Source organism: Meleagris gallopavo, chromosome 11 (assembly GCF_905368555.1).
Source record: "Meleagris gallopavo chromosome 11, MGAL_WU_HG_1.1, whole genome shotgun sequence".
Classification (NCBI taxonomy): Eukaryota; Metazoa; Chordata; class Aves; order Galliformes; family Phasianidae; genus Meleagris; species Meleagris gallopavo.
In genome coordinates, this window is record NC_139414.1 from 4,355,647 (window position 1) to 4,375,128 (window position 19,482).

The window sequence follows — 19,482 nt, forward strand, 5'->3', positions numbered from 1 at the left end:
TTAAGCGTGGCACCTCCCCGTGGGTAGGGCCTGTGAGTGAGGGGGTGGAGTCTGCGGACGATGGGCGTGGCCTGAGCGAAGGGGGCGTGGCCCGACCGAGGGCGGGTGTTGCCGCCCCTCCCCCCTCCTTCCTCCGGGTGCGTGAGCGCGGGAGCGACGGCTGGGCCATTGGTGGGGTGTGCAGGTGAGGCGCCGAGGGGAGCCGGGCGGCGGGAACTCCTCCCTGCAGCGAGGGATGGTCCGCAGCCTCCCCTCAACTGGAGACGGGGACGAGGGCGGCCCTTTGGGTTTCTGGGTGATGTTGGGGGATGAGTACTGAGGGCTCCGGGCGGCCCTGGCGCCGGGGTTGTGGGGCTGGCGGCATCCTGCCCGCATCCGCCTTGTTCGAAGCCCTTTAGCACGCACGGTCGTCTGTAAGCGTGAAGTCCCCGTCGTGAGATGGAGGAGGGGGGTCGGGGATGCGGTTTCCTGTGTGGAAATGGGAAGAGCTGAGGCGATAAGGAGCAGAGAACGCAGCCGCTCCGCGGGGCGCCGGGCTGGGCTGCACGGCCGGAGGGCGCGGAACGCGCCGGGCTGCTCGTTGCCAGCTGCATCCAGCCGGGCTGTGTCCGTGTGTCTGTGTGGGAGCTGCCCTGCAGGAGCGAGCCTGGGAGATCTGTGCTCAAAGCGCGGGGTAGCCGCGCTTCAGTCTGCACAGATAGCTCTCCCTCATATCCTGCTGGCTGTGGGAAAGTTCCCTGAGAGAAATGGCCGGGTGGAAAGGCGAGGCGCCGGGAGGATGCTCCGGCACGATCCGGTTCTGCTTGGCGTTGAGAATTCCTGATGGTGAGCGGGGCTGGATGACATCAGCCGGCAGGAAACGCTCTGGGAGGGAACGTTTCTTATCGGAGCTGTCTCCCGAGATGGGAAGAGCCTCCCGAGGAGCATCTCCAGCAGCCGAACGCTTCATTGCTCGCACATCAGCTTACTGGTGGAAACACTGCAGATTTATTTTAGGATGAATTTTCACCGCAGAAGCGAGTTGCCTGGTTTTTATTCTGCGTACGTAATCAGGACAACAGATCTGTGTGAGTTCAGCTCCGTGGGAAACAACGGCAAATGGCTTCGATGCGTGGCACTTTTAGTTGGCTCTCCCGTCAGAAAAGCGTCTTGTAGTCCGAGCAAGGCCAGGGTCAGATGGGCAGGAGCCCAGCCTTTCTGTGCCCAGCAGAACACAGTTAACAAACTGGTGATGATTTCTGACAGCTGTGGTATTTGCTTCACTAAGCTGCTGTGTCCATAGAACTGAGCGCAACAGCCCTTAGGCTTATTAAGATGCAACTCTTTACAACTTTTTAGCTCTCAGACATCGCTTTTAAGCATCCAATTAGCTTTTTTTTTTTTTTTTTTTTTTTGTGGTACAGGAAGGAAAAGGAGCTCACTTTGAGCAGTTCAATACTTCAATAGGAGAAAGATAGCAACTTTGTGGCTATAATCAGCAATGATTCCCTGCTCTGGAAGGGTGGGAAGAGCAAGCATGCATGGAATATGGAAAGAGCCAGGTGGCAGTAATTTCCTACTGCCAAAATGAAAGTCAGCTAGAGAGGGACAGCTCTGATCTGTGGCTGTTGTGAGTGGGAACAGATACCTCCTAGGCCAGAGGAGGAACTGGAAAGGGGACTCAAAACATGCATCAACTCATGCTGACTTTCTTACACTGTCAAAGTAAGTTATATGATTTCTTGAAATCACGCAAGTAAGCCTGATAGAAGCCCTGCGGTGTTGGCAAGCCTTTGTCTGTTTACAGATTTATAGAGGTGTCAGATTTTTCTTTTCCCACCTCAGAATGAAACAGCTGCGTGTGACAATCTTGGCAACATCAGTTAAAATGGATGGCTGAGTTTTTGAGTATCCTGACCAAAGAGGAGAGAAAATGTTTCCTTTTGAAGCCTCAACTCTTTGCAAAGCGCTCAAACATGAAAGGAAGTACTGAGGGGGAGGAGGCTTAAAAAGAAAAGACTGCATGGGTTGGTTTATTGAGCTTTGAAAAAAACCATTTCCTCTGAATAGATGCCTCTTAGCAGCGTGTTTGGGTTTGGTTAGTTTCTGGAACGGATATGAACTTCTCTTTTATAGGCTGCAATATGGTTTGTCATATATCTGGTGCCTTCAGAGTTCCGTGTTTGTGTTGCTTGAGTTCACTGCACGCTGATGTTAATAGGAATAAAATGCTTACTGGTTGCTGGGAATTGTCTCCTTGTTAATGCTGGAGATTCAGCTACCGGTCCTCTATGAAAAGCAACTCGTACTGTTTCAAAATGTGCATGTTCAATCAGAGGCACTCCTTTTCTAAGTTAGCATTAAGAGTGGGTAGTGATTTGTTGGGGTTTTTTATTTTTATTGGTATTTTTCTCATGCAATTTTTAATAACCTGGGAAACGTTTTTTTTGTGTTTTCAGATTTGCTCCTGAGCTTCCATAAAAATGTCCAAGGTAAGAATAACATTTCTGCCCTAAAATGGAACATTCTAAAATGCATGTTTTGTTTTATAAGTTTTATCTTCACACGGAATGTTTGTCTCTTACCTCGTATTTGGTGAGGCTGTGTGCTAAACTTACAGCTCACAAGTGTGAGAGAATTCACATTTAGAAGATGACAGCGAATGACTGAGTTATGTAACATAGATGTTAGAACAGCTTCATGTAGGATAAACCTCTGCAGTTAACTGATGCTCCCAGCAGGATGGAGTTGCACATAAGAAGCTCCATCTTATGCTTTCACTGAAACTCCCATTCAGCTGCTATGTTTTGAGCAGGAATAATTTAAGGAAAGGATGTTGTTGTGTTTCATTTATTGTTCACATCTTCATTTGTTTAGTCAGTCAACTGACCTACTCAGCAAAAGCCTTCATAAAAATGTGGCAACTTGAATCCCAGCATGCCAATACTTTTCATTTAATTATTTGTCTCTTCCATTTGGTGTAATGGGTGAAAACGTGAGGTTATCAGAGTGAAATGAATAAAAGCTACTTGTGTAATGTATTTGAAGAGGGAAAATAACAGGTCTGAACATTTACCTGCAGTATTTGTAGTAGAGAGCATTTGAAGCACTTCTGTGTTGTTTTTTCCTCTTAAAAATCTCTTAAAGACCTCTGATGAAGTTTCCAGCAGGTGACTGTCATTTCACAAGTACTGTTTTTGGCTGGCTGTGCTAAAAACCACACGAGTAATGGTCACTCTCCTTGTTTAAGCGCATAAGCCTCACGCACAAGTGTAGCAGAAATGCTAAGTCATGGCCTGAAGCAGTGACTGAGCACCTGGTGGCAGGCAGGGCCAACCCAGGGGAGCTCAGGTGCATGCAGTGTACCTGAGGGACTGGAAGGGTGGAACAGGATCCAGCCCTTCCCAGACCTCACTTAGGGGTTGGCAGTGGAGGTGAGGGTCTCTCACTGGAGATCCCTGTGTGCCTGAGGCCTTCTGAGGGTAAGCAGCTTCTTCCTTTGTTTCCGTGTTTACAGCTGCCACACTTGAGCATATTCTTACTTGCTGCAGCCTGAGACTTTGCTACAATGCTGCCATTGCTGCACTTTCCGTTGTGTTACAGAAAGCTTTTTTATTTTAAGTTAGTGTGAGGTGACTGCTGAAGAAGTGTGTGGCCGTAAATGTATTGTATGCTTCAGTAAGCAAACGTTTGAGGCTTTTTTCTCTTATTTTATGTGGTCTTGGATGGGAGTAAAGAAAAGTAAAGGGAACTCTTCTTAAATCCTAGGTTTTCTATACTTCATTGTTGAATAATGGGCAAGCTTGCATAGGGGATCCCTCTGAAGATGCACCTTCAGCTTGTTATTTCGGGTCTTAAATGATGGGGCATTCTAATGGAAATAACTTTCTTTTCTGCATCCAGAGGAGGGCAGGAGGCAGAGCTTTGGGAAGCCAAATGACTTATGACATTTCTGATTTTTCTATGCTTTCTTCTGGTTCTAGTTTATCGTATTTGAAATTGCTACGGAAGACAGTTGCCTAGACAAGTATGTCTTGTATGGTTGCTTATTGCTGTCTTATTCAATTTCAGCAACAGCCTGCTCAGTTTACCAATCCAGAAACCCCTGGTTATGTTGGATTTGCAAACCTTCCCAACCAGGTCCATCGGAAGTCTGTGAAAAAGGGATTTGAATTCACTCTTATGGTGGTTGGTAAGCAAACATGGTGTAGTATTCTTCACAATGAGTTCTCACTGATGTAGAATTTAGAATTAAAGTGAATGTTGCTTCTGCTATTGTAAGGCTTTAACTCGTGTCAGAAAGCTTTGCACTGCAACATTTAACTTTTTTGTACTTTTATTAATTCGTGCATCTGTTGTTTTCGGTATCACAAGCCATGTATGGTAATCATTTTGTGGTTGAAGTGAAAGAACTCTGTTTTGTGCTTTTTGTGTTACTTCCTTCCTTCTGTCTCACAGGGTTCAAGCCTTCCGCTCAAAATCTAATTTAAAATTGTTCTCATGTATGAATACAAGCCCTGTTGGCTTCTTTTCATTAAGAAAATAGTATTAAACTATTTGTTCTGCTTCTGTAGTTCAAAAGAATCTGCATGGGTAGATCTTTCAAAGGAGAGATGGGACAGGACGTGATAAGTGAGAGTTTGAGTTGCTGATTGTTTTGGATCCCAGTAGTTACAGGGAGCATTTGTCCTTTAACCTGCCATTAGCTTTGCCAAAAGGCAGCCCTTGTTTTGCTTTTGTCCCAGTTCTGTCTTCAGCAGCACGGTGCTGGTCTGCACTGGCCCTTAGTTTTGGCTTCTAAGAATTTGATGGTGGTTGGTTCCTGTTACCTGGGGCGAGGGGGAGAAGGAAGAGAGCAGGGACATGGGGAAATGAGGTTATGCTGCGTGCTAAGTACCTTATAATTGTTAGGAGTCATTTAATTTTTGCTTCATTGGATTTGCTTAGGATAATATCACAATGGATCCCTTACAAAACCTAAGGGTAAAGCCAGCCTTTAGATGTTCCAAGTCATGGGATCTGCTGTGATTCTTTGGCATTTGCTCTTTTTTGGTCCTACGTGTAAGAAATAGGGAGGGTGCTTAAAAATCCACATCTCTCTGAGATGAATTGCAAACAGTGCTACATAAAGTAGTCCTGGTAGAAAGCTGTACAGAATTACTCAGACCAAATGGTTATTTCTGCTGAAATAGACAACAGTGGAGAAATGGCATGGTAACAGAGTAATAGCAATTAGCCCCCTGTGCCTCATCTGACTGCGATGTTACTGCTTGCCACTATTCAAAGGGGTAAATGAGAGCTACAGCAAGAGAACTTGCAAAAAAGTAACTTCCATGGAAACTTGGAGTGATGCTGTAAGATACACTAGCAGAGGGAGGAGCTGATGAGAGTGAAGATAAACTGTGCTTTAAATTGTTGATTACTTCAGTAGTTTGGAATGTTAATTTTTTTCCTCTTGAAATATGCATGGCATTTAAGTGTGTTCCTCATGGCCTATATCATAATGTCTGTACTGAGCTATAATTCTTCATTAACTTGCCATGTTTCTTACCATCTGATCAGGACTTTAAGCTATCAGTACTTAGAGTCAGAAAAAGCTGCTGCTTATCTTTGAGACAAGGAAACTGATTTGTTTTAGATGTACTGTTTACCCAGACTGAAAGCAGGCAGTGTTGCTGGTTGAAGTCAAAGCTGTCTTGGTTTTGCTGAACTGATGCCATGTGAGTGTTAAATCGCTGTGTCTGGATGCCTCTTTCACTTGTAGAGGCTGCGTTGGTAAAATCTGATTTGGAGAGAGGTGTTCTATCCAAGAATAGCAGCTCTCGCTCAGATCTTTACTTAAAAATAATTCCTTATCTTTTATTTTGTTCAGAATCTTTGTCAGATTGCTGTTACCATTTTTTACTTCATTTAAGACAATCTCAAAAAAATAACTTGTCCAGTGAATCGAAGCACTGAGCCATTTACGTTGCTGGTCTTTTTTTAATTAACGTTGTGCACATCTTTAGCTGATCAGTTGGCTTTTCAGCTCTTCCAGTGCCTCTGTCAGTAGCTGTAGGAGAAAAGCCTTTTTGTGGTATGCTTTCAGTAATCCCCAAGTTCACCTGTGAAGAATTGCTTTGTGTGCATACTCAGCAGGCATATCACACTGCTCACAGTTTTTTCCTCTATTACTTCTCAGTGTGTGTGAGCTTCTATATTCTGGAATGATAGCAGAAATGCTTGCCTTAAAACCAGAAGACATGAAGAGGGAAGCGATGTCTAATTTTGAATTGATCAGGACTCCACTAGGCTAGCAGGTCTGATTAGAAATCATCAGAAACCTCTGAGGAAGTGCATTATAAAGCTGAGGTGGATCAGCTGTTATTCAACATTCTTGTGTGAGTTTTTTCTAATACAAAGTTATAAGCTGCAGGTCTTTAAATGACAACTGAAATACTTAGATTTTTTTTTCAATCAAATATAATCAGATGTTGCTTTCTGGTTACAGTTGAGATTAGTTATGTAAATATATTGAGTTTATCTGTGTGCTGAATCCCAGGTGAATCCGGACTGGGAAAATCTACGTTAATAAACAGCCTCTTCTTGACAGACCTGTACCCAGAACGGATAATCCCAGGAGCTGCTGGTAAGCACACTCTTCTAGTTGCTCTGTTCTGACGATTTGGAAGTGAATTTTTAATCTTTGGATTTTATTAATAGCTAAGTTATTGTTTCTAGCTGTAGTCATTCTGATGTATTTTCTGACACTTGAACCACCAGATAGGACTGGTTCCCTCAGTACCTGGCCCTTGTGATTTAGTCCCTTAGGATTTGCTTTAGGGTTGTACTGGCACCAACCAGTTAGTCTCTCCTTTTGCTTAGTGTGTCATCACATCACATTAAGATAATCAACTAAAACAGTCAGAATCTTTTTTTCAGTATTCAATCTATAGTGATTTTGAACATGCACATTTTTAATGTTTCCTTGGGCTTGCAATTTGATTCGTTTGCTCATTTAGTGAATGTGCACTTTCTTTTCAGCTCTCTTTGAATCTGCTAAACTAGGCATGCAATGATCCAGCCAAAGAAAATATCATAAGAAAACAGAGGAAGATGCTGTTTTTCACTCTTTGCTCCTTGTTAAACAACTTGCTGTAGCAACTTTCCACACTGACTGAAAACCACTTATCACTTTCAACCTTAAGGAAAAAAATCTTATGTCTAACTTAGTGTTGCTTTTCAAGTTACTGAGTACTTCTATTTTCTCTCAGTCAGGCACTTTTTCCCTCAGTTTCTACAGAGACTTGAGGAAAAGTTTAAAAACAAACGAACAAAAAAACTCAGTTTTCTAACCTGCCATTTAATCTTCTGATCTTATTTCAAAATGACCTGCTCTTATAGATTCTATTCTGAAACACCAAACTTCTTATCTTTTAGAGAAGATTGAACGCACTGTGCAGATTGAAGCCTCGACAGTTGAAATAGAAGAGAGGGGTGTGAAACTACGTCTGACAGTTGTAGATACACCTGGATATGGGGATGCTATCAACTGCAGAGATTGGTACGTACCCAGAATATCAGTCATCACATGTAGATCAATACGTGTCCACTCTGTTTGTATGAAGGGGTGGTGGTGAAAATAACTGCCCAACTCATCCTTTTCTGTTGAGTTAGCTTAAGTACTGAAGTGTGATGTTTGGAGAGATGGGCGGGTTTTGAAGTAGATTGTATACTTAATATTTGTTTAATATTCAGAAAGCATTGGAACCTCTGTGACACAGTGAATTAAAGAAAGATAAAGTAATTTATCTACTTTTTGGTGCAAATAAAAATCTGCCTTTAGATGTCCAAATTCATCATCTGAGGATTCTACGATTCTGTGCTTTGTTTTTTTTTTAGTGCATTTTCATCACCTTACGGTTCTGACATTTCTAAAGAGTTTGTGTTCTAATAAGTACTGAGAAATAATGAGATGAATGGCATTCAGCCATAACCTCTGCTGCCCACCTTCTGTCAAGAACTTGCATGTCCATCTCAGCCATTCTCACTACAGCACTGTACTGCCTTTACTTTCTGCTCCCCATCGCTCCAGGTCTCCCACAAGTAGAGACTTATTTGGGATCTTTGCTTTGCTTATGTTGGTTCTCCACCTTAATTGGGAATCAGAACATCTCATGCAAGATAAACGTTTTATTTATACTCACATTCAGTAATAAAGTGGTATTCCTGTCTGCTTAGCCTATGGGATTGAGCACTGGCAAGCATGCAGTAGGAGTACAGCTGTTCTCTCAAACAAAACAGATGTGTGTGTAAGGTGAAGTGGTTCAGGGAGATGCAACTCAGAGCAGTAGTGATGCGAGATTCCTGCATTTTTGCATCTGTTGCAGCTGCTGACTGACTTTGCTCTTGCATCAGCATCAACAATTTGATGTTTTAAATCAATTTGGAATAAGAAACTTAGATTATCTTCAGCATGTGTAATTAATGCTTAGTCACAAGGCGAATACTAACTCAAGAGTAATTTGCTTAGAAGTTAAGAAATGTATTATTATGTGTAATGTATGCATATTTTATCTTAATATATATGTACAATGCATACATACATATGATGTATTATGCATAGTAGTAACAATTGCTTGTTATTTTGCAGTTCAATTAGAATGCTCAGGTATGCACATAAGATATGGTCTGGCAGCACCAGTAAATTTTGTTCATCAATAGGTTGGTTTATCAGCAAGTTGTCTTTTTAGTGATCTTTCACAGGTAATATTAAATTACTGGCCATTTGGGAGTGAGCACAGTTTAAGTCTCCGTTTGCTTTACAGTTTTAAGACCATAATCTCCTACATCGATGAGCAGTTTGAGCGCTACCTGCACGATGAGAGTGGTTTGAACAGAAGGCATATCATAGATAACCGTGTTCATTGCTGCTTCTATTTCATTTCACCATTTGGTCACGGGTGAGTGTTTCTGTCATTTCATTTTTGAAATGATTTTACTGCAGCGAATTGTTCTTGTGCCTGCTGATGTAAATCTTCAGAATCAAATTGTCATTCCTTAAAGTAGGAGGGAGTAGAACTGCTGAAATTAATGCGTTGCTTCTAAGCTTTCTCCTTACACAGAGAATTAGAATAGTTGGAAGGAACTGACAAGGATCATTAAGTCCAACTGCCTGACCATCTTAGGGCTAACCAAAAGTTAAAGCTTATTAGTGAGGGCATTACCCAGATACTTCTTGGTCACTAACAGGCATGGTGCATCAATCACCTCTCTAGAAAGCCTCCTCCAGTGTTTCACCACCCCCACAGTAGACATATTTCCTAATGCCTAATATGAGCGTGCCCTGGTGCAGCTTTGTGCTGCTCCCACATGTCCTGTCATTGGTGACCAGGATGATGAGATTGACACCTTAGTTTCCCTTCCTGTAAATTGTAGACAGCAGTGAGCTTGCCTCTTCGCCTCCTTTATTTCAGGCGAGGCAGTGTGTCCTCAGCCTCTCACAGGACATGCTGTCCAGCCCTTTTGTCAGCTCTGTTGTCCTCCTCTGGTCACTAGTATCTGATTATTATATTAACATCCTTTTTACATCACTAAGCCCAGAACTGCACGCAATATTCAAGGTGAAGTTGCTGATGCTGAATGTATGCTGACTGCATATGCTGTGTTTGATGTACCCTGAAGTGCACTTCTCTTTCTTGGCCATCTGGACACACTGCCTGCTCATGCTGAGTCTGCTGTCAGCCAGCACCATCAGATCCCTTTCTGCTTAGTTATTCTCCAGTCACTCATCTCCCAGGCTTGTACCTTCTGGCATTGCTTCGTCCCAGGTGCAGAACCTGGCATTTTCCTTTGTTGCATTTCATGCAATTGCTGATTGTCAAGTGCTCCACTGTATCTGGATCGCTCTGCAAGGCCTCTTGTCCCTTTGGAGAGCCAACAGCACCTCACACTTTAGTAAGGTCAGCAACTTGAATTCAGAAGTGAACTTCTGGATTCAATTCCTGTATCCAGATTATTATTAAGTGTTGAATGGAGTAGTCCCTAGAACTGAGCCCTGGAGAACTCCCTTGGCTGCCAGTACCCGTTCACTATGACCCTTTGAGCTTGGCCATTCAGCCAGCTCATCACCTAGCCTTATCATAGGAGAACAAATTACTAAGGTGGGACCTTCCCTTCGTCAACCCACGTTGACTGCCTGATAACAGTTCTTAAATGCCTTTCAGTAGTGTACAGGGTAATCTTCTCCATAACTTTTCCAGACTGAGGTCAGACTAAGAGGTCTGTAGTTTCCTTGGTCTCCTCTTGTACCCTTCTTGTAGAGGTGTGTAACATCGACCAGCTTCCAGTCAGCACACACCTTAACAGATTCCCAAGACCTTTGGTAACTGTTGAGAGGAGTCCTGATGTAACATCCACGAATCCACTCAGTACTCTGGGGTGAGTCCTGCCAGACCCTATGGACTTAGGAATTTTCAGCTGTTACAACTTCTTGTTAAAATTTCAGTGGCCCCCAGTCATGCTTCTCCACATCAGAGGGCCAGGCAGCCCAAGATACATCATTAATAATAAAAACTTACCACCAACCTGATTGATGTTGATCGTTTGTGTTAAAATAAATTAAACTTTTCCCTTATTTTTAGTCTTAAGCCTTTGGATGTTGAATTTATGAAGGCAATACACAACAAAGTAAACATTGTGCCAGTAATTGCAAAAGCTGACACGCTTTCACTGAAGGAGCGAGAAAGACTAAAGAAAAGGGTAAGTATTTTTCTAGCTTGCAGAGAAATGTTGTATTTTGGCTGTAGCAGTGTGGTCACTCTCAAGATGATTCTCTTTCAACCTTATGTTGTCCTCTGCAAGAAAATATAATCACATATGCAATCTGTAACTTTATTTAATACATATTTTTATATCTTAAGTTCTTAACATTGTTTATTTAACTGAGAACTCGCCCTTAAAGTGTTGCCTGTGAAATGGCAGATTGGCTATGCATACAACTACATTGAGTCAATTCTGAAACTTGGAAAATACATTTAAATATGTCTGGTAGTGGTAATTGCTCCCTCACCTGTTTGATCAGCTCCAAGGTAGAGACAAAGCATCTCTCATCTATGGAAACATAACTTTGTTCTCAAGTAAACATTGAATATAGTAGAATTCCCTAAGCAAGGAAGGCTGTGCTTTGCTTTTGTCAATTACAGTCAATGTTAATCTGAATAAATTGGAAGGGCAAATTGTTTGCATTGTTTCCATAGCTTTGTTTTAAAGTTAGATTTCATGGCTAGTAATGCATGTAATTCTAGCTACAATACGAAATGCTGTAAGGCTCAGTTGCAGGTCTTATTTCTATACGAAAGTCAGTGCTACTGGGTAATTCTCCTAGAGGTACTAATTTTTGTAATAGAAGCTGATTTAATTGCAAATACAATTTTTAACTAGTGGAAGTTTTGGTATGTTAAGATAAAGCAGTAGGGAGGAAATGTACCACTGTTTGTCTGAAAGTGTGGGAAGCAGTCGTTGAATGTCATGAAGAAATGTTCTTTAAAAACACAGTTGGCAAGTAATTTGAATTAGTAAGATATACACAAGCTCTTGAACTTGGGCCTAGCTTATCAGGTTACCCAATGCTTTAAAAGTGCTCATTTGTGTACATTATCTCAATTTCTTATATAAAAATCTCAGATTCTGGATGAAATTGAAGAGCACGGCATCAAGATTTATCACTTGCCTGATGCTGAATCTGATGAGGATGAAGACTTTAAAGAGCAGACCAGACTTTTGAAGGTATGAATATACTGTATCTTTTCAGAATGCTCAGGTGGCATTTAATCAAAATACATAAGTGACCTTTGAGACCTTGAGTGAGTCGCTATGGCTGTGTGCTCAGGCTTCTCTATTGGAAAGATGGTGATAATAGTGATTTTTTTTCCTGTAAGATTTTTTACAGCTTCAAATTAAGAGCACTATGAATTTACTACCATAATATGCAGTCTTGAGTAGAACAAGAGTTGTTCTTGTGTTGTTTGTCCTAGTTCATTGTTAGTAGTTTTTGAATTTTGGGTTTTCAGGCCAGCATTCCATTTTGTGTAGTGGGATCCAATCAACTCATTGAAGCCAAAGGTAAAAAAGTTCGAGGTCGACTGTACCCGTGGGGTGTCGTTGAAGTGGAGAATCCAGAACATAATGACTTCCTCAAATTGAGGACCATGTTAATGTAAGTTTAAAAGTTCCAATTAAATAATAGCTTAACTAAAAAAAAAAAAAAGTCAGGAAGATACTCAGACATTGGAATGGGGGTTTGGGGAGATTATGGAATTCTTAAAGGGGTGGAATTTGTCTGGAGGAGACCGTGAGCAAGCTTGATCTAATTGGCCAGGGTAGGGATTGGACCCAACACCCTCCCCAGAGCCTTTTCAATATGGATTACTTAATGATTCTGTGAAAATAACCTTGTGTCTAAGTCTTCTGTTGAACACCTGTGCCCAAGAATGTAAAGTAGGTTGCTTTTCACCTTGTGCTTGTTGAAAGATATCTATTTCTAAGGTATCTGTCTATATAAAGATATTTGCGAAGTATTAGACTTCAAAAGTCTGCTGGTTAGCATCACAGAATGGCCTGGGTTGAAAAGGACCACAATGCTCATCCAGTTCCAACCCCCTGCTATGTGCAGGGTCATCAACCAGCAGACCAGGCTGCCCAGAGCCACATCCAGCCTGGCCTTGAATGCCTGCAGGGATGGGGCATCCACAGCCTCCTTGGGCAACCTGTTCCAGTTAAGGTTTTCCAGGCTTTCCCTGCCCAGCACTGCTTTGTGTCACATGGCTCACTTACGTATGGGCTGCCTCAGAATCCGGGGTGCTGTCTGCCTTTGGTAGCACTGATTTAATATAAATCAGCTCAGAAATTGTTATGTTACATGAATCCATATGCTGAACACACTGACCCAATGTGGTGCTGAATGCGAGAGTTGCTTACCCAAGCTGATGTTTTACCTTTTCATTTTTTTCCATTCCTCTAGCACCCATATGCAAGATCTTCAGGAGGTGACCCAAGATCTTCACTATGAGAACTTCCGTTCTGAGCGGCTCAAGCGAGGCGGCAGGTTGTCATCTTATTGCTACAAGCCATGTCTTCCTCTGAATTCATTTCTTGGTCTTCTCTCTCTCCCCCCGCCATTTGATTGCAGCTCTCTAGGGGCAGTTAGCAAGAAGTTCCATCAATCAGTTTACATTCACTGTAAGAAAAAGTATGCTGCAAATTTGAGTCAGTTGTGACTTTAAAAGAAGCATAATTAAATCTCTGCTTTAGGGTTTGAACACAGTTTGATTGGTGTATTCAAGGTAAAAACATAGGGAAAATGTATGATAAAGACCTTCTAAAAACATGCAAGTTAGATAAGTGCTGATACATTAAAATGAATCGTTTCTTTGACTTGCATATTTGGACCTTAAGAAAGTAGCTTTAAAAAAAGAAAGTCAAGTCCTGTAGTACTTAATTTAACATGACATAAATAAATAGTTCTCTTTGAAGAGCAGTCATAGGATAATGTCTTTCAGTCCTATTTTGGGCTGTGGTAAAAGAGGCAGGTAGAACACCCTGTTTCTAAAAATAAATAAATAAATAAATAAAATAGCAGAGTCTCTGAAGTTGAGTTTGTGAGAGTTCTTTATGAAGACTGAGTGCTTCCTAACTTAGACTGTGTTGCTTCTCTTATTTCAACCACTAGAGGGTTTCACAATTGCACGTGTCAGTGGGTTTGATATATTTTTGCAAAGTTTTTTCCTTCTGCTGTTGCAATAGATTTTGTCACATGCCTGGTCTGGTTTCAGAAATAGGAGTTTTTGTTTGATTTGCACTTTTGGTAGCGTTTTTGCTGATTAAGAGGTCTGTTAGCAGCTCTTCCACATTGCAGCGTGGGATAAGAAAAATGTACTTGCAAGTGGTATGAAATCTTGAAAAGACAGTGCATGCAAATAGTCTTACGCTCAGTTTCTCAGTGTAAAATTGGAATGTTCCCATGAAGCAGCAGTTTCCTTAGATACAGATGGAAGGAATTAACTTTGACAGGAGCAATCAGTGTTTGTGCTGTACTTTTACATGGTACACCCAAAGAATCTGTGGAATTGGGGAAGAACAAAAAGTGATTATACTATAAAAATAATCAAACTTCAAACTCTTAAGTGGAGAAGAGGATAAAGGATGGAAGGATGGCAGATATGTACGGTGGTTTGCTGCTTTTGTGCTTTTGGTTTTGACAACTTAGAAATGTGTACAAACGTATCCTAGCAAGTTTACTCAAAGACAAGTGTACTGATTTCTTAATGGCATTCACTTTAAGTACAATGCTGTACTGAAAACAGGCTGAGGGTCTGCTATCTTCTTGGTTTCAGCTTTTTGTTTACTAAAAGCTTTAAGGATAAGAAGCGTAGTTTGATACGTGGCTTCTAGATGTTTGATAGCAAATGTGGTTCATGACCTTAGAGATGAGAGAGAACTGTCAAAAGAAGGTTCCACCTGGGGGTAACAGGGTTTCAAAGTTCCTGGATAGTAACAAAAATATGGAAGTAACACGTAAAATATCTTGTCCGGCATTCTCTTGAACTTGTTTTGATTTAGTTGTATTGCAGCAATGAAAAAGAATTGAGCACAGTGTGCTCAGATTTCTGAATTGTGTGGTATTCCAATTGTAGTCAGCTAAGTTAACACCATGCTCTGACAAACTGCTCTACTTGAGTAATGTTCAGAAATAGTTTTCACTGATGCCTACAAACATGTTATTGAACAATATTTTTCTATCTTAGGAAAATAGAAGATGAAGAAGTAAATAAAGACCAGATTCTGCTCGAAAAAGAAGCTGAAGTAAGATGAAAAATCTCTATTATTTGGATGGGGGAAACTTTATCTTTGTTTTGCTCTTTTGGGATAGGTGATTTATATGATCTTGATAATCTGTGATGGGAAAGATGGAATGGTCTAATATAAAACTATGCATGGTAGAGTAAAAACAGAATATGGAGAGAGGGGTTCTCAGAATACTGATTTATTGGAACAAGTGCAATGTCAGATTTAATTGGACTGGTCAATAATGGATGTTCTGCATGTTGTGTGGGAAGGGAGAGCCATCCTTGAATATGAGGAAAGGTTCTAAACTTAGCAGTCGCAAATTGGGAGGAAAAAGTCAATTCAACTCTGCGACAAAGGAGGAAACAGTAGTAGGAATTATCAGGAATAAAGGACAATGTGGAAATTCTCCTTGTTCTGTCACTATGATAAATCCATAATTTATAACTCCAGTTGTTTTACAAACAAATGTAAAAGCCTTAGTGAGTTCAGCATTTCAACAGCACCGTTCTTATTTATTTAACTTTGGGGTAAGAAAACACTTCAGCTTAGGGATGCTTACAAGTCCCAGGTTACAATAAGAAAGCTTATTGATTTCAGTCAGCAAATTTCCAGCCTCTTACTGGTTGGATTATGAGTGGTAGACAAACAGTCCATAACCTAAGATTGCAACTTGTCAGATCAAGCCAATGCAGATGTGTGTTCCATCTTAATATTAATGATTAACAGTGTGGTGGCAGCAGAGAATCATATTCTGAGGTGAGATAAGGCTGAAGGGTTCTCTTATGCTGTATTTCCAGCTTCGTCGCATGCAGGAGATGATTGCGAGAATGCAGGCGCAGATGCAGATGCAAATGCAAGGTGGAGAAGGGGAAAGCAGTGCAGTTCAAGGACACAATGTATAAAGCTTTTGGTAAGATGCTCAAATAGCCATTTAAAGAGACTTTTTTTTTAGTTATGGATAGTACTAAGAAGCTTTGGAAAAATGCTTACAAGATGGGTTTGCATAGGTTTCTGTATTCCTTTTCATTTTATAGTTTAGCTGGTGTTTGAAGGGGCCTGAAGCTAAACTACACAGTAGAGTGATTTTATAAACATGTGTATGTACATGTGTGTGTGTATATATTCATTTTTTCCAGAAATACCACATAAGTTGAGAATCATGGAAGGAGTCTCTCAGGTTGTATAAGCAGATGGCTCTCAATTCTCATTGTTTCATTGTAAATAGGAAAAGGACTACTTTGTTTTTTAAGTGTATGAAGATAGCAGATATTAAAATGTTCTTTTTTGCCTTGTTTGCAGATTACATTATACTCTGGCTTAAAGGAGTCATCCTGGAGTTGAATTATGGTGGCATTATGCCAGAAGGAATGCCTTGTGTTCAACGTGTGACTTGGAGATTATTTTGGAGTTTAACATGGAAATGCATTGTGGTAACTCTTGTGATATGTATTTCATAACACATAGTCAGTATTTTATATATTATACACCCTTGGCATTGTTTTTGCTTAGTAGTTCTTATATTAAGCTTATCTTCAGTTTCCCATTGTAATAGGGATACAAAATAGTCATCAAAACTTTTCTTGCCTGACATGGTGTTAGATGACTTTCTTTGATATTAACTCCCTGTTTTTAATTTTGTGTTATGTTTAAGATTAAGCAGCTGTTAGTGGTATCCTGTTCAGTAGTGTGTAATAGTCACTCATTAGGGAGCCCCGCAAGGTTAGTTTTAAACTTTTGCAGTGTTTTCAGGTATGTGTCTGTGAGACCTTAGCCCTTCCTCCGTCTCTGCTCAGTGCAGGTTTCCTTGGTCTCTGCAAGTATCTAATTAAACTCCAGGCATGCCTTGTGTCTTAATGAAAGAACTAAAAGGCAGTACTTCTTTAAGGGCACACTCCATTTTATATGACAGGTGTTGTGTCCTTCAGATTTAACCCTGAAGGACAGATGTTCTTTTACTGTTTGCCTAAAATCTCTTCCTCTATATTGCAGATAATTTTTAAGAGTTTCCCGTAGGTCAGCACAAATCAGTCCTGCTGTTTTCTGGCATTGCTGTAGCCACATGAGGTTAAATAATGCTGATATATTAAATGAGATAAACCCCAAAGAGTATTCTATGAGTTTTCTATGCATGGGTGTTTCCGTATCCAAATACATATGAATTCTGTAATTACTGAAGAGTATTTTCATACTATTTTTAGGGCATTGCAAACTGTTAATTGTAGTATAAAACATACTACACACAACTGCACACTTCTTTCTTCTTCAAAGTGATCTGTGCCTGACAGGATCAGTGCAAACTGTATTTTAAGGTTCTGCTCCAAGATGGAGTAAACAGTATTACTTCTGAGGTAGCTCCAGGATGCTATGCTTTTCTTTAATTCTTATTTTTAAAGGCCGAGGTCGCTTTCCTTAACACTGCCAGAAAGGGAGCTGTCTTTGAGCTTGGCTGCATATCATGGCAGGTATTGTTTGCAGTCCGTAGAAACAGTTGTAGTGTGCAGCTCCATCTGTGGTGGCTGATAAGGATAAGCAGCCGTGTGCTGTGCTTGGCTTTTTGAGTACTTCTGATAAATCCAGCAATCGGGCCAATCAGGTTTACTAATGTGAATAGTTGTTATCTGAGTAGCTAACAAGTGGGTAAAACTCCAACTTTTTCTCTTCTGAGCTCAGGTGTAGCAATGATTTTTATAGTTTTTAAACTTTTCTTTGAAAAAAAAGCGGTAAGATTTCTACAGCTAATGTATAATTTCAGTGGTACTTAAATAGCAGACATATTTAATCTAGCCAAGCAGCTGAAATTTCTGCCTGCCTGAAACTGCTGTTTATGAACTGTTTTTTATATTTGAATCTTTCTAAAAAGTGAAGTAAGATCTTCCATCACTGCCTTTTCTAGGGAGCTCCAGTTTGCTTTGCAAAAGCAATTATTCCCAATTTTCCATGACTCATGCAGTCTTCACCTCTGAAGTGAAAATGATAACCTTTTATATATTTAGATGCCCAGAAGCACAAAGTCCCATTTTGTCAAATAGTTTGTATAGAACTTGAATGGAAAAGCACACACTCCTAAGTTCTTGTCTGGCCTTTTCTAAACAGCATGCAGAAATGAGGTGGCACCTTACTTGTGTTGCCAGAAACAAAAAACAGTCCACAGCACCTTATTTCTAAATCTTTTGCTATGTTTTTGTGAATCAGTTGTCAGGCTGAAGGGGGCTCTGAGCAACATATCCAGCTGTAGATGTCCCTGTTCTTTGCAGGGCACGTGGTCTAGATGGTCCTTAAAGGTCCCTTCCAACTTGAATTATTCTATGACTCTAGATATTCCAGAAGAACTTATGCACTTACATCACTAAATAGTTTGTGAACTCCCGTCCTATTCTTCAGTTGCCACAAATGTACTTTGTTCTATTACTGCAGCATTTGCCTACTTTTAAGCTATCAGTCTAGTTAAATCTCTGTTAAGTGCTCTGAGCAAAGTGTGCTTCAGGTACTGTCCGCTTTGCCAAGGAGAGCAAACTCTGTGAAGTTGGTGTTTTCACATACAAGCTTAGTAGGGTAAGATAATCTGCAATAGCAATACGAACCAGTACTTGAACCATGAAACCTCAAGTGTATCCAAACCAGACCCTGGTTATACATGTAACTCTGTGTGTGTGTGTGTGTGTGTGTGTGTGTGTGTGTGTGTGTGTGTGTGTGTGTGTGTGTGTGTTGGTTTTATTTTGCCTTTGTTTTTTATCGTGGGAACAAAAGCAGATTGTCTGTGCTTATAGTGCTGTCTGGTCACTACCTGTGGAATTACTTCAGGCTATGTCTTATTCTTTGAAATAACATGTATCTATTGAGATTTCATCAGGGTAAAGCGTTGTGGATGATTCTTAGGCAATAAATATTTTCATGTATATTTTCTTCATTGGAAAAATCAAGTTTATGGTACTTGTGATTAGCTGTCTTTCAGTTAAAAAAGGCTTCCCAAGTCTGGGAGTGATCTGATCTGGCAGTGTGCCTGATGTCAATGAAGGTCTCTTTCTCCTTCACGTTTCTTGTGATGGCCTTGCAGTCAGGGGGTGTGTGGTGAGACACAACAAGTGAGACCACCATTCTCAGACTGAAGTTTGTCTAAAAAAAAAAATCATTCAGCTACCGGTAGAAAACTTTGGGGACAAAAGGTTGATATTTGTTGTGCTCAACAGGCCACAGTTTATTTTCTGGTACTGCATTGTTGGAGTTCCTATTTTAGGAGTAAAAGTACTTTTGAATTTGCAGAGCTTTATATTTGGTAGCAAAAATGACTTGCTCTTGGTACAGAAATCTTATTGTTCTGTTTTATGTACTGTCATTAGCCAAGGCTATAATAAAAATGCTAAAATAAAAATAAATTTTCTTCTGTTTTGATTGCTTGTTATAATCAACCCTGGCAATGTTTGTTTGTGGTGATGTGTTTTAATTATAAAGGAGTCATTCAGACCTGGTGTAAAGAGAACGCAGTGATGAGCCTGCATTCCTTATGACCACTGAATGTTGTGGATGTTCGAAGTTATTGGTTCAGAGCATTTCCCAGTGGATGTTCCCAGAGCTGCCAAAGCTCCAGCTATGGGACTTTGCTTCTTCAGCAGCTCTCACCAAATGTGTCCTTTAGTTATTAAGTTAACATACAATGAAGCTATTTGTAGGTCTTGTTCT

The 19,482-nt window shown here is 40.7% G+C and overlaps 1 protein-coding gene across 1 annotated transcript; it reads left to right on the plus strand.

Annotated features, from left to right (window-relative positions):
* Positions 1-59: 59 nt before the first annotated feature.
* On the plus strand, positions 60-19,178 carry SEPTIN2 (septin 2). Its single transcript, XM_085232565.1, has 13 exons — positions 60-184; positions 2,439-2,471; positions 4,051-4,171; positions 6,521-6,607; positions 7,399-7,522; positions 8,787-8,921; positions 10,602-10,719; positions 11,644-11,745; positions 12,030-12,175; positions 12,980-13,063; positions 14,763-14,820; positions 15,603-15,715; positions 16,105-19,178. Exons 2-12 carry the CDS (start codon positions 2,463-2,465, stop codon positions 15,705-15,707), a joined length of 1,089 nt encoding a protein of 362 aa, XP_085088691.1. The 5' UTR covers positions 60-184; positions 2,439-2,462; the 3' UTR covers positions 15,708-15,715; positions 16,105-19,178.
* Positions 19,179-19,482: the final 304 nt, after the last annotated feature.

Bases quoted from the DNA above. Each gene is read 5' to 3' on its own strand.
- SEPTIN2 (XM_085232565.1), top strand. The intron at 4,172-6,520 runs GTAAGCAAACAT...GCTGAATCCCAG, and splicing joins ATTCACTCTTATGGTGGTTG to GTGAATCCGGACTGGGAAAA. The intron at 8,922-10,601 runs GTGAGTGTTTCT...CCTTATTTTTAG, and splicing joins ATTTCACCATTTGGTCACGG to TCTTAAGCCTTTGGATGTTG.